The sequence below is a fragment of the Salvelinus alpinus genome, chromosome 5 (genome assembly GCF_045679555.1).
Source record: "Salvelinus alpinus chromosome 5, SLU_Salpinus.1, whole genome shotgun sequence".
Lineage (NCBI taxonomy): Eukaryota > Metazoa > Chordata > Actinopteri > Salmoniformes > Salmonidae > Salvelinus > Salvelinus alpinus.
Window position 1 is genome coordinate 22231630 of NC_092090.1, and position 14489 is coordinate 22246118.

Consider the following 14489-nt stretch of genomic DNA (forward strand, 5'->3'; position numbering starts at 1 on the left):
TACTGACTGAACTGTCCATCTGTTCCTCTAGCTACAGTATGTACTGACAGAGAACTGTCCATCTGTTCCTCTAGCTACAGTATGTACTGACAGAGAACTGTTCATCTGTTCCTCTAGCTACAGTATGTACTGACAGAGAACTGTCCATCTGTTCCTCTAGCTACAGTATGTACTGACAGAGAACTGTTCATCTGTTCCTCTAGCTACAGTATGTACTGACAGAGAACTGTTCATCTGTTCCTCTAGCTACAGTATGTACTGACAGAGAACTGTTCATCTGTTCCTCTGGCTACAGTATGTACTGACAGAGAACTGTTCATCTGTTCCTCTAGCTACAGTATGTACTGACAGAGAACTGTTCATCTGTTCCTCTAGCTACAGTATGTACTGACAGAGAACTGTCCATCTGTTCCTCTAGCTACAGTATGTACTGACAGAGAACTGTTCATCTGTTCCTCTAGCTACAGTATGTACTGACAGAGAACTGTCCATCTGTTCCTCTAGCTACAGTATGTACTGACAGAGAACTTTACATCTGTTCCTCTAGCTACAGTATGTACTGACAGAGAACTGTTCATCTGTTCCTCTAGCTACAGTATGTACTGACTGAGAACTGTCCATCTGTTCCTCTAGCTACAGTATGTACTGACAGAGAACTGTCCATCTGTTCCTCTAAATACGGTATGTACTGACAGAACTGTCCATCTGTTCCTCTAGCTACAGTATGTACTGACAGAGAACTGTTCATCTGTTCCTCTAGCTACAGTATGTACTGACAGAACTGTCCATCTGTTCCTCTAGCTACAGTATGTACTGACAGAGAACTGTTCATCTGTTCCTCTAGCTACAGTATGTACTGACTGAACTGTCCATCTGTTCCTCTAGCTACAGTATGTACTGACAGAGAACTGTCCATCTGTTCCTCTAGCTACAGTATGTACTGACAGAGAACTGTCCATCTGTTCCTCTAGCTACAGTATGTACTGACAGAGAACTGTCCATCTGTTCCTCTAGCTACAGTATGTACTGACAGAGAACTGTCCATCTGTTCCTCTAGCTACAGTATGTACTGACAGAGAACTGTTCATCTGTTCCTCTAGCTACAGTATGTACTGACAGAGAACTGTCCATCTGTTCCTCTAGCTACAGTATGTACTGACAGAGAACTGTCCATCTGTTCCTCTAGCTACAGTATGTACTGACAGAGAACTGTCCATCTGTTCCTCTAGCTACAGTATGTACTGACAGAGAACTGTCCATCTGTTCCTCTAGCTACAGTATGTACTGACAGAGAACTGTTCATCTGTTCCTCTAGCTACAGTATGTACTGACAGATAACTGTCCATCTGTTCCTCTAACTACAGTATGTACTGACAGAGAGCCACCCTGTACCACTGCCTAGAACACCACACATGTACGCTAGCATGCACACACACACACACACACACACACACACACACACACACACACACACACACACACACACACACACACACACACACACACACACACACACACACACACACACACACACACACACACACACACACACACACACACACACACACACACACACACACACTTCCATCTCTAATGGAAGGAGCTGGGCCAGGGTAAATACAGTAAGTGGTGTGTTACCCAGGCGACCACTCTGTTTCTATGACTGTGTAATGTTGTCCCCCAGCTGTACTGAACAGAGAGAGAGAGAGAGACAGAGAGAGAGACAGAGATAGAGCGAGAGAGACAGACAAAGAGAGACAGACAAAGAGAGAGAGAGAGACAGAGATAGAGCGAGAGAGACAGACAAAGAGAGAGAGAGACAGAGAGAGAGCAGAGAGAGAGAGAGAGAGAGAGAGATAGAGAGCGAGAGAGAGACAAAGAGAGAGAGACAGAGATAGAGAGACAGAGACAGACAAAGAGAGAGAGAGATAGAGATAGAGAGACAGAGATAGAGCGAGAGAGACAGACAAAGAGAGAGAGAGACAGAGATAGAGCGAGAGAGACAGACAAAGAGAGAGAGAGAGACAGAGATAGAGCGAGAGAGACAGACAAAGAGAGAGAGACAGAGATAGAGAGAGAGAGACAAAGAGAGAGAGAGACAGAGATAGAGCGAGAGAAACAGACAAAGAGAGACAGACAAAGAGAGAGAGAGAGACAGAGATAGAGCGAGAGAGACAGACAAAGAGAGAGAATGTCTACTGTTTGCTGATGATCTGGTGCTTCTGTCACCAACCAAGGAGGGCCTACAGCAGCACCTAGATCTTCTGCACAGATTCTGTCAGACCTGGGCCCTGACAGTAAATCTCAGTAAGACCAAAATAATGGTGTTCCAAAAAAGGTCCAGTCACCAGGACCACAAATTCCATCTAGACACCGTTGCCCTAGAGCACACAAAAAACTATACATACCTCGGCCTAAACATCAGCACCACAGGTAACTTCCACAAAGCTGTGAACGATCTGAGAGACAAGGCAAGAAGGGCCTTCTATGCCATCAAAAGGAACATAAATTTCAACATACCAATTAGGATCTGGCTAAAAATACTTGAATCAGTCATAGAGCCCATTGCCCTTTATGGTTGTGAGGTCTGGGGTCCGCTCACCAACCAAGATTTCACAAAATGGGACAAACACCAAATTGAGACTCTGCATGCAGAATTCTGCAAAAATATCCTCCGTGTACAACGTAGAACACCAAATAATGCATGCAGAGCAGAATTAGGCCGATACCCACTAATTATCAAAATCCAGAAAAGAGCCGTTAAATTCTACAACCACCTAAAAGGAAGCGATTCCCAAACCTTCCATAACAAAGCCATCACCTACAGAGAGATGAACCTGGAGAAGAGTCCCCTAAGCAAGCTGGTCCTAGGGCTCTGTTCACAAACACAAACACACCCCACAGAGCCCCAGGACAACAGCACAATTAGACCCAACCAAATCATGAGAAAACAAAAAGATAATTAACAAAAAAACAGAGCAAACTAGAATGCTATTTGGCCCTAAACAGAGAGCACACAGTGGCAGAATACCTGACCACTGTGACTGACCCAAACTTAAGGAAAGCTTTGACTATGTACAGACTCAGTGAGCATAGCCTTGCTATTGAGAAAGGCCGCCGTAGGCAGACATGGCTCTCAAGAGAAGACAGGCTATGTGCACACTGCCCACAAAATGAGGTGGAAACTGAGCTGCACTTCCTAACCTCCTGCCCAATGTATGACCATATTAGAGAGACATATTTCCCTCAGATTACACAGATCCACAAAGAATTTGAAAACAAATCCAATTTTGATAAACTCCCATATCTACTGGGAGAAATTCCACAGTGTGCCATCACAGCAGCAAGATTTGTGACCTGTTGCCACAAGAAAAGGGCAACCAGTGAAGAACAAACACCATTGTAAATACAACCCATATTTATGCTTATTTATTTTAACTTGTGTGCTTTAACCATTTGTACATTGTTACAACACTGTATATATATAATATAACATTTTGTAATGTCTTTATTGTTTTGAAACTTCTGTATGTGTAATGTTTACTGTTAATTTGTATTGTTTATTTCACTTTTATATAATATCTACCTCACTTGCTTTGGCAATGTTAACACATGTTTCCCATGCCAATAAAGCCCCTTGAATTGAATTGAATTGAATTGAGAGAGAGAGAGAGAGACAGAGATAGAGCGAGAGAGACAGACAAAGAGAGAGAGAGAGAGACAGAGATAGAGCGAGAGAGACAGACAAAGAGAGAGAGAGAGAGAGACAGAGATAGAGCGAGAGAGACAGACAAAGAGAGAGAGAGAGATAGAGTGAGAGAGAGAGAGACAAAGAGAGACAGACAAAACAAACCTAATGGGTTTTAAATAAAAGCCTGCGTTGAGCTGATATTTCCATAATTCATTATAATGTCACTCAGTACATTGTGCTTACAATATACAAATGATACAGAAACACATCAAAACATCCACTATAATATCTGTGGCTAACCTAGATGCTCTATTATACACTATAGGCTGGTTTCCCAGACACAGATTAAGCATGGTCCTGGACCAGTACACCATTTACAAACCATTCCCTACACATTACAAACTGTTCCCTACACATTACAAACCGTTCCCTACACATTACAAACCGTTCCCTACACATTACAAACCGTTCCCTACACATTACAAACCGTTCCCTACACATTACAAACCGTTCCCTACACATTACAAACCGTTCCCTACACATTACAAACCATTCCCTACACATTACAAACCGTTCCCTACACATTACAAACCGTTCCCTACACATTACAAACCGTTCCCTACACATTACAAACAGTTCCCTACACATTACAAACCGTTCCCTACACATTACAAACCGTTCCCTACACATTACAAACTGTTCCCTACACATTACAATCTGTCCCCTACACATTACAATCTGTTCCCGACACATTACAAACCGTTCCCTACACATTACAAACCGTTCCCTACACATTACAATCTGTTCCCTACACATTACAATCTGTTCCCTACACATTACAATCTGTTCCCTACACATTACAATCTGTTCCCTACACATTATAAACCGTTCCCTACACATTACAAACTGTTCCCTACACATTACAAACTGTTCCCTACACATTACAAACCGTTCCCTACACATTACAAACCGTTCCCTACACATTACAAACCGTTCCCTACACATTACAAACCGTTCCCTACACATTACAACCTGTTCCCTACACATTACAAACTGTTCCCTACACATTACAAACTGTTCCCTACACATTACAATCTGTTCCCTACACATTACAAACCGTTCCCTACACATTACAAACCGTTCCCTACACATTACAAACCGTTCCCTACACATTACAAACCGTTCCCTACACATTACAAACCGTTCCCTACACATTACAAACCGTTCCCTACACATTACAATCTGTTCCCTACACATTACAATCTGTTCCCTACGCATTACAATCTGTTCCCTACACATTAAACTGTTCCCTACACATTACAAACCGTTCCCTACACATTACAAACCGTTTTCTACACATGACAAACTGTTCACGGGACTTTTGAGTGACTTCATAACTCATTTCCAAAAGTGATCATATCTGGGTGAATAGATCTTCTGGTGAATAACACAACAGTGTCAGTACCTGAGGAAAGCTCACTGGCATACTCAAACAGGAAGTGAAACCTGTTTCCTACTGTGTGTGTGATAGTGTGTGTTTTCCTCTATGAGTAGCTCCATGTTGACAGGGCCCTGACTCTCTCTATTACCTCCCCGTCAGATGTCTCCTCTCTGACACCAGTAAGGACGAGAGGCCCCTCTCTTCCCAGACACCCACCGGACTGCCTGACTGGCATACTAATCAACCCCAATGGGTACAGAGAGGAGACCTGCACTTTACACACACACACACACACACACACACACACACACACACACACACACACACACACACACACACACACACACACACACACACACACACACACACACACACACACACACACACACACACACACACACACACACACACACAGTGACAATGCATTACGTAGGGCAGGTGGGACGAGGCCCCACCAAAATTTTCATGCAATTCTGTCATTTCATGTCACAACAATATACTGCATCATATCAGTTAGAAAACAATTTTATGGGCCTCCCGACTGGCGAGGCGGTCTAAGGTACTGCATCACAGTGCTAGATGCGTCACTACAGACCCGGATTCGATCCCAGGCTATATCACCACCAGCTGTGATCGGGAGTCCCATAGGGCGGTGCACCAGCGTTATCCGGGTGAGGGGAGGGTTTGGCCGGGGGGGCTTTACTTGGCTCAACGCGCTCTAGCAACTCCTTGTGGTGGGCCGGGCGCCTGCAGGCTGACCTCGGTCATCAGTTGAACGGTGTTTCTTTCGACACATTGGTGCGGCTGACTTCCAGGTTAAGTGGGTGGGTGTTAAGAAGTGCAGTTTGGCGCGTTATGTTTCAGAGGATGCATGACTCGACATTCACCTCCCGAGCCTGTTGGGCAGTTGCAGCGATGAGACAAGATCGTAATTGGGCAGAAAAGGGGGGTAAAAATATATATATATTTTTAAATTGCTTGATCTAATAAAGCATACACTGTCACTTTCCTATTGTATTGTCACTTTCCCATTGTATTGTCACTTTCCCATTGTATTGTCACTTTCCCATTGTATTGTCACTTTCCCATTGTATTGTCACTTTCCCATTGTATTGTCACTTTCCCATTGTATTGTCACTTTCCCATTGTATTGTCACTTTCCCATTGTATTGTTGTTTTGGTACAGTTGAGTAAGGCAGCTCCAAAATGCAGCTATTTCAGTCTCGCTGAGAGGAGAGAGAGGAGTGAGAAGAGCGAGGAGAGAGAAGAGACAGGGGAGATAGGAGAGAAGATAGAAGAGAGTATATATATAATATGACATTTGTAATGTCTTTTTTGTTTTGAAACTTTTGTATGTGTAATGTTTACTGTTAATTTGTATTGTTTATTTCACTTTTGTATATTATCTACCTCACTTGCTTTTGCAATGTTAACACATGTTTCCCATGCCAATAAAGCCCCTTGAATTGAATTGAATTGAATTGAGAGAGGAGAGAGAGGAGAGAGAGAGTGCAGGTGACAGCATTCCCTCCCCCATATGCCCCCCTAGGCATAACTATGACAACATAACCAACAAAAACGGGTCACAACTCCTGCAGCTCTGTCGCACGCTGGGTATGTACATAGTCAATGGTAGGCTTCGAGGGGACTCCTATGGTAGGTACACCTATAGCTCATCTCTTGGCAGTAGCACTGTAGACTACTTTATCACTGACCTCAACCCAGAGTCTCTCAGAGCGTTCACAGTCAGCCCACTGACACCCCTATCAGATCACAGCAAAATTACAGTCTACTTGAACAGAGCAATACTCAATCATGAGGCATCAAAGCCAAAGGAACTGAGTAACATTAAGAAATGCTATAGATGGAAGGAATGCAGTTTGGAAACCTACCAAAAAACAATTAGGCAACAGCAAATCCAATCCCTTTTAGACAACTTCCTGGGTAAAACGTTCCACTGCAATAGTGAAGGTGTAAACTTGGCAGTAGAAAATCTTAACAGTATATTTGACCTCTCAGCTTCCCTATCAAATCTAAAAATCTCAAATAGAAAACCGAAGAAAATGAACAACAATGACAAATGGTTTGATGAAGAATGCAACAACCTAAGAAAGAAATTGAGAAACCTGTCCAACCAAAAACATAGAGACCCGGAAAACCTGAGTCTACGCCTTCACTATGGTGAATCACTAAAACAATACAGAAAAAGAAGGAAACAGCACGTCAGAAATCAGCTCAATGTAATTGAAGAATCCATAGACTCTAACCAATTCTGGGAAAATTGGAAAACACTAAACAAACAACAACACGAAGAATTATCTATCCAAAATGGAGATGTATGGGTAGCCAGGACCACAAATTCCATCTAGACACCGTTGCCCTAGAGCACACAAAAAACTATACATACCTCGGCCTAAACATCAGCACCACAGGTAACTTCCACAAAGCTGTGAACGATCTGAGAGACAAGGCAAGAAGGGCATTCTATGCCATCAAAAGGAACATAAATTTCAACATACCGATTAGGATCTGGCTAAAAATACTTGAATCAGTCATAGAGCCCATTGCCCTTTATGGTTGTGAGGTCTGGGGTCCGCTCACCAACCAAGATTTCACAAAATGGGGCAAACACCAAATTGAGACTCTGCATGCAGAATTCTGCAAAAATATCCTCCGTGTACAACGCAGAACACCAAATAATGCATGCAGAGCAGAATTAGGCCGATACCCACTAATTATCAAAATCCAGAAAAGAGCCGTTAAATTCTACAACCACCTAAAAGGAAGCGATTCCCAAACCTTCCATAACAAAGCCATCACCTACAGAGAGATGAACCTGGAGAAGAGTCCCCTAAGCAAACTGGTCCTAGGGCTCTGTTCACAAACACAAACACACCCCACAAAGCCCCAGGACAACAGCACAATTAGACCCAACCAAATCATGAGAAAACAAAAAGATAATTACTTGACACATTGGAAAGAATTAACAAAAAAACAGAGCAAACTAGAATGCTATTTGGCCCTAAACAGAGAGTACACAGTGGCAGAATACCTGACCACTGTGACTGACCCAAACTTAAGGAAAGCTTTGACTATGTACAGACTCAGTGAGCATAGCCTTGCTATTGAGAAAGGCCGCCGTAGGCAGACATGGCTCTCAAGAGAAGACAGGCTATGTGCACATTGCCCACAAAATGAGGTGGAAACCGAGCTGCACTTCCTAACCTCCTGCCCAATGTATGACCATATTAGAGACACATATTTCCCTCAGATCACACAGATCCACAAAGAATTCAAAAACAAATCCAATTTTGATAAACTCCCATATCTACTGGGTGAAATTCCACAGTGTGCCATCACAGCAGCAAGATTTGTGACCTGTTGCCACAAGAAAAGGGCAACCAGTGAAGAACAAACACCATTGTAAATACAACCCATATTTATGCTTACTTATTTTAACTTGTGTGCTTTAACCATTTGTACATTGTTACAACACTGTATATATTTAATATGACACTCATAATGTCTTTATTGTTTTGAAACTTCTGTATGTGTAATGTTTACTGTTAATTCCTTTTGTTTGTTTCACTTTTGTGTATTGTCTACCTCATTTGCTTTGGCAATGTTAACACATGTTTCCCATGCCAATAAAGCCCCTTGAATTGAATTGAATTGAGAGAGAGAGAGAGAGAGAGAGAGAGAGAGAGAGAGAGAGAGAAGAGACAGAGGAGAGAGACAGGAGAGAGAAGAGAGAGGAGAGAGAGAGAGAGAGAGAGAGAGAGAGAGAGAGAGAGAGAGAGAGAGAGAGAGAGAGAGAGAGCGAGAGAGAGAGAGAAGAGACAGAGGAGAGAGACAGGAGAGGAGAGAGAAGAGAGAGAGAGGAGAGAGAAGAGACAGAGGAGAGGAGAGAGAGAGAGAGAGAGGATAGAGGAGAGAGAGAGAGAGAGAGGATAGAGGAGAGAGAGAGAGAGAGAGAGAGAGAGAGAGAGAGAGAGAGAGAGAGAGAGAGAGAGAGAGAGAGAGAGAGAGAGAGAGAGAGAGAGAGAGAGAGAGAGAGAGAGAGAGAGGATAGAGAGAGAGAGAGAGAGAGAGAGAGAGAGAGAGAGAGAGAGAGAGAGAGAGAGAGAGAGAGAGAGAGAGAGAGAGAGAGAGAGAGAGAGAGAGAGAGAGAGAGAGAGAGAGGGGGGATAGAGGATAGAGAAAAGGAGAGAGAAGGACCTGCAAAGACACACAGCCAAAAGAGGAGAGTATACTGTATATATAGAGAGGAGATGTATCAACCGTCTCAGGGTAGGAGTACTTTTTCCCTGTCCATGTAATCGTATTCTTAGATGATTGATAAAAACGCTCCCTGGACAGTACACTGGACAGTACACTCAGGAGAGAGAAAATACACTCACCATAAGAAAATCCTAAACATATCTATAACTAATTATACCTCCAATATAACAACAAACTATATCTAAGTGTCTGTATTTATGGCTGTACAATAGACAGCTGATTGGTTATTTAGGAGGTCCCAGTGGTCCTCCACACCAGACAGTTGGACTGGGCTGGTCTCATAACAATGCATAGACTACCCTCATTAACATTTCATAGTCTTCTACTCAATTAACCACCAATGGGAACTGACGTAACACTTGGCTGACCGAATCAGCTTCACTCTTATTGACCAGTGTATGTCTACAGTATTACATTAAGTAAATGAAACAATGGCTGAAAGTTGCAGTGTCATAACCAGGAAATGTTCTGGTCTGGGTCCTCTGCTGTGAGGGTTGATGAGGGTAACTGGGAGTGGATACACACACACACACACATGCACACACACATCACATCCCAGTAATTAGGGCAGCAGACTCATCAAGTCTGTGTCCCAGTTCCAAATGGCATCCTATTCCCTATGGAGTGCACTACTTTTGACCAGGGCCCATAGTAGTGCCAGTAGTGCACTATAAAGGGAATAATGTGCCATTTGGGAAGCATGCCAAGCCTTATCCATATTCATGAGGTGTGGGGGTAACGCATCACCCACCACGCTTATTTTAATTGCAAATCCAGCAGGACAAAGCAGACTTTAATTGAACTATTCTTCAGTGTGTCGCTACAGACTTATCTCTGACCAGACACAGTTTACAGTAGGAGGGGAGGGTGGGCGTGTGTGTATGTGTGTGTGAGTGTGTGTATGTGTGTACTAATGTTGGAACGTTACTTTAGCTGAAACTGTACACTGAACAAAGGGACTGTTTGGGTCCTACAGAGATTGTATAGATTCTCCAGACAGACTCTACGTACAGCATATAGGACAGCAGCCAGCCCTGTTGACCCCAACACCAATCCTATACCAGACAGACAAGAATCTGTCTGTCTGTCTCTCTCTCTCAATTCAAGGGGCTTTATTGGCATGGGAAACGTGTTAACATTGCCAAAGCAAGTGAAATAAACAATAAACAAAAGTGAGCAGACACAAAACAATATCAACAAAAAATGATTCGAATTTAACAGTAGATATTGAACTCAAAAAGGTTTAAAAAGATAGACAAGTGTTATATTATCAGCTATGTACGGTGTTTTAGAAATGTGCAACTCACTCTCTCTTTCTCTCTCTCTTTCTTTCTCTCTTCTCTATAGTTGTCTTACCGTCTTTGCCCTCGTCTTTGTTGTGCTTCTTCAGCCACTCAATATTCTTCCTGATGGCTTCCAAGTAGATCTCAGACTTGCCTGGGTGATCTAAAAGAAAGAAAGAAAGAAAGAAAGAGAGAGAGAGAGAGAGAGAGAGAGAGAGAGAGAGAGAAAGAGCGAGCGAGAGAAAGGGAGAAAGAGAGACAGAAAGAGAGAGGGAGAAAGATAATTGTCAGTTGTGATGGGATACACTTTTCTGTCTTCACAGCCTTTCAATCCCAGGCCGATATCGAAATAGTTTCTACTATTTAGGTGGCTTTCATTTTGGGTCTATATTACAGTCTTATAGCAGGTATTTTGGGTCTATATTAATTACAGTCTCATGTTGCCCTCAAATGCTCCTCGCAAGTGGGAAATACGAGGTTCCAACTAGGTTTTAATGAACATTTCAAAATGTTACGCTGAAACATCAAACTGATACTTTTTGTAAGGATTACTGTCTTTTTAGCAACAAAATTCAAACTGAAAATGACTAAATATAGTAGAAAGTCTACATGGTCCCTTGATTATTTTTAGCGTCAGTTTAGACACGAAACAGAGACTTACGTTTGCCACACACTATCTTCTCAGACTGTTCGTTAACATTAGCGAACGGTCGCAGCTAACACAAAACAAATGGACATGTATTAGCTAACGCTATCCAACGCTCGCAAACTATTTCCCTTGTTGAACGGACCTCAGTTAGTACATTACTATATCAACATCTAGCACCAAAATGGCTGCTATAAGAATGTCATATACACACAGAATGCCGAACTTGTGAGGGTCCTTCAAGTGGTTAATTAAAATTGTTCAACTGAAATTGTTACTCTGGTAACATGTTCGCTGCAAACAGAATCCTTCTTGAACTCGCCTCTGGCCTCAGTGGACGGCGCTTCTTCCTTGGTTGAGTCTTTCAGGTTCTCATACTCCTTTTGCATCTTGGCCGCCTCTGCCTTGGTGTTGTCATCGTCTTCTGGGGTCTTCCCTGCCACACCAACACAACAACAGACAGTTACCACCAACCAAACTCAACCCGACTGAACCCAACTCAACTCAACCCCACCCCACCACACCACACCCAACGACACCCAACCTAACCTAACCCCACCAGACCACACCCAACCTAAAGCATAACCTAACCCCACCCTACCTACCCACCCAGCATAACCTAACCCCACCACACCCAACCACACCCAACCCAACCCCACCACACCACACCCAACCCAACCCAACCTAACCCCACCCTACCCACCCCAACCTAACCCCACCACACCCAACCTAACCCCACCACACCAAACCACACCCAACCTAACCCCACCCTACCCACCCCAACCTAACCTAACCCCACCACACCACACCCAACCTAACCCCACCACACCACACCACACCCAACCTAACCCCACCCTACCCACCCCCCTAACCTAACCTAACCCCACCCCACCCCACCACATCCAACCTAACCTAACCTCACCCCACCCAACCTAACCCCACCACACCACACCACACCCAACCTAACCCCACCCTACCCACCCCCCCAACCTAACCCCACCCCACCACACCCAACCCAACCTAACCTCACCCCACCCAACCTCACCTCACCCCACCCAACCTAACCTCACCCAACCCAACCTAACCTCACCCCACCCCACCCAACCCCATCCAACCCAACCTCACACAACCCAACCTCACCCCACCCCACCCAACCCAACCCAACCTCACCTCACCACACCCAACCTAACCTAACCTCACCACACCACACCCAACCCCACCACACCCAACCCAAATCAAATCAACCCAACCCAACCCCACCCCACCCCACCTCACCACACCCAACCCAACCTAACCTCACCTCACCACACCCAACCCAACCCCAGACCACCACACCCAACCCCACCACAACCAACCTCACCCCACACAACCCAACCTAACCACACCTAACCCCACCTAACCCCACCCCACCACACCCAACCTAACCCCACCCAACCCAACCCAACTCCACCACACCTAACCCCACCACGCCACACCCAACCCCACCACACCTAACCCAACCCCACCACGCCACGCCACGCCACACCCAACCCAACCCCACCACACCCAACCAAACAACACCCAACCCAACTCCACCACACCCAACCCAACTCCACCACACCCCAACCCAACCCCACCACACACAACCTCACCCCACCCAACCCCACCACACCTAACCTCACCACACCACGCCTGACTGGGTGATATTTACCTGTAGGAAGGATGATGCCAGGGATCCCCACTGACTGGGTGATATTTACCTGTAGGAGGGATGATGCCAGGGATCCCCACTGACTGGGTGATATTTACCTGTAGGAGGGATGATGCCAGGGATCCCAACTGACTGGGTGATATTTACCTGTAGGAGGGATGATGCCAGGGATCCCCACTGACTGGGTGATATTTACCTGTAGGAGGGATGATGCCAGGGATCCCAACTGACTGGGTGATATTTACCTGTAGGAAGGATGATGCCAGGGATCCCCACTGACTGGGTGATATTTACCTGTAGGAGCGATGATGCCAGGGATCCCAACTGACTGGGTGATATTTACCTGTAGGAGGGATGATGCCAGGGATCCCAACTGACTGGGTGATATTTACCTGTAGGAAGGATGATGCCAGGGATCGCAACTGACTGGGTGATATTTACCTGTTGGAGGGATGATGCCAGGGATCCCAACTGACTGGGTGATATTTACCTGTAGGAAGGATGATGCCAGGGATCCCAACTGACTGGGTGATATTTACCTGTAGGAGGGATGATGCCAGGAATCCCCACTGACTGGGTGATATTTACCTGTAGGAAGGATGATGCCAGGGATCCCAACTGACTGGGTGATATTTACCTGTAGGAGGGATGATGCCAGGGATCCCAACTGACTGGGTGATATTTACCTGTAGGAGGGATGATGCCAGGGATCCCAACTGACTGGGTGATATTTACCTGTAGGAAGGATGATGCCAGGGATCCCAACTGACTGGGTGATATTTACCTGTAGGAGGGATGATGCCAGGGATCCCCACCGACTGGGTGATATTTACCTGTAGGAAGGATGATGCCAGGGATCCCAACTGACTGGGTGATATTTACCTGTAGGAGGGATGATGCCAGGGATCCCAACTGACTGGGTGATATTTACCTGTAGGAGGGATGATGCCACGGATACCAACTGACTGAGTGATATTTACCTGTAGGAGGGATGATGCCAGGGATCCCCAGTGTTTTCCCCAGCTTATTCTTGGTCTGCAGAGCGATCATAGCATCCAGGTTCTCTACAGGAGGATAGACATATAGAGGTTAGACAGGTCTCCACAACACCACTCATTCAGTATACAATCTATATTCTCTATTTATACGTTCCACTTTTTCCTTCCTTCTAGCTCTCCCCTGGTCTACCTCTCTCCTCTTTTTCCACAGCACTACCCATTATTTACTATATTATCTATTTCTGTTCCTCTCTTTCTTTCCTATCTCTTCTACACTCCCATGTCTCTATCGTTCCCTCTCTCTTTCCACTTTTTCATTCAAGAACACCACTCATTATACTATGAGGGTTCTGATTCCAGAACACCACTCATTATACTATGAGGGTTCTGATTCCAGAACACCACTCATTATACTATGAGGGTTCTGATTCCAGAACACCACTCATTATACTATGAGGG

General features: G+C 44.8%; 1 protein-coding gene across 2 annotated transcripts in view; it reads right to left on the reverse strand.

The window, feature by feature from the left end:
* Nucleotides 1-14489, reverse strand: part of LOC139575738 (secretogranin-3-like) — a 38105-nt gene that overhangs the window by 3375 nt on the left and 20241 nt on the right. For both annotated transcript variants that reach the window (XM_071400981.1, XM_071400982.1), the window contains 3 exons: nt 14013-14096; nt 11665-11778; nt 10770-10859 (listed from right to left, as the gene is read on the reverse strand). In XM_071400981.1, coding sequence (XP_071257082.1) covers nt 10770-10859; nt 11665-11778; nt 14013-14096 — 288 coding nt within the window. The remainder of the gene's footprint in view (nt 1-10769; nt 10860-11664; nt 11779-14012; nt 14097-14489) is intronic.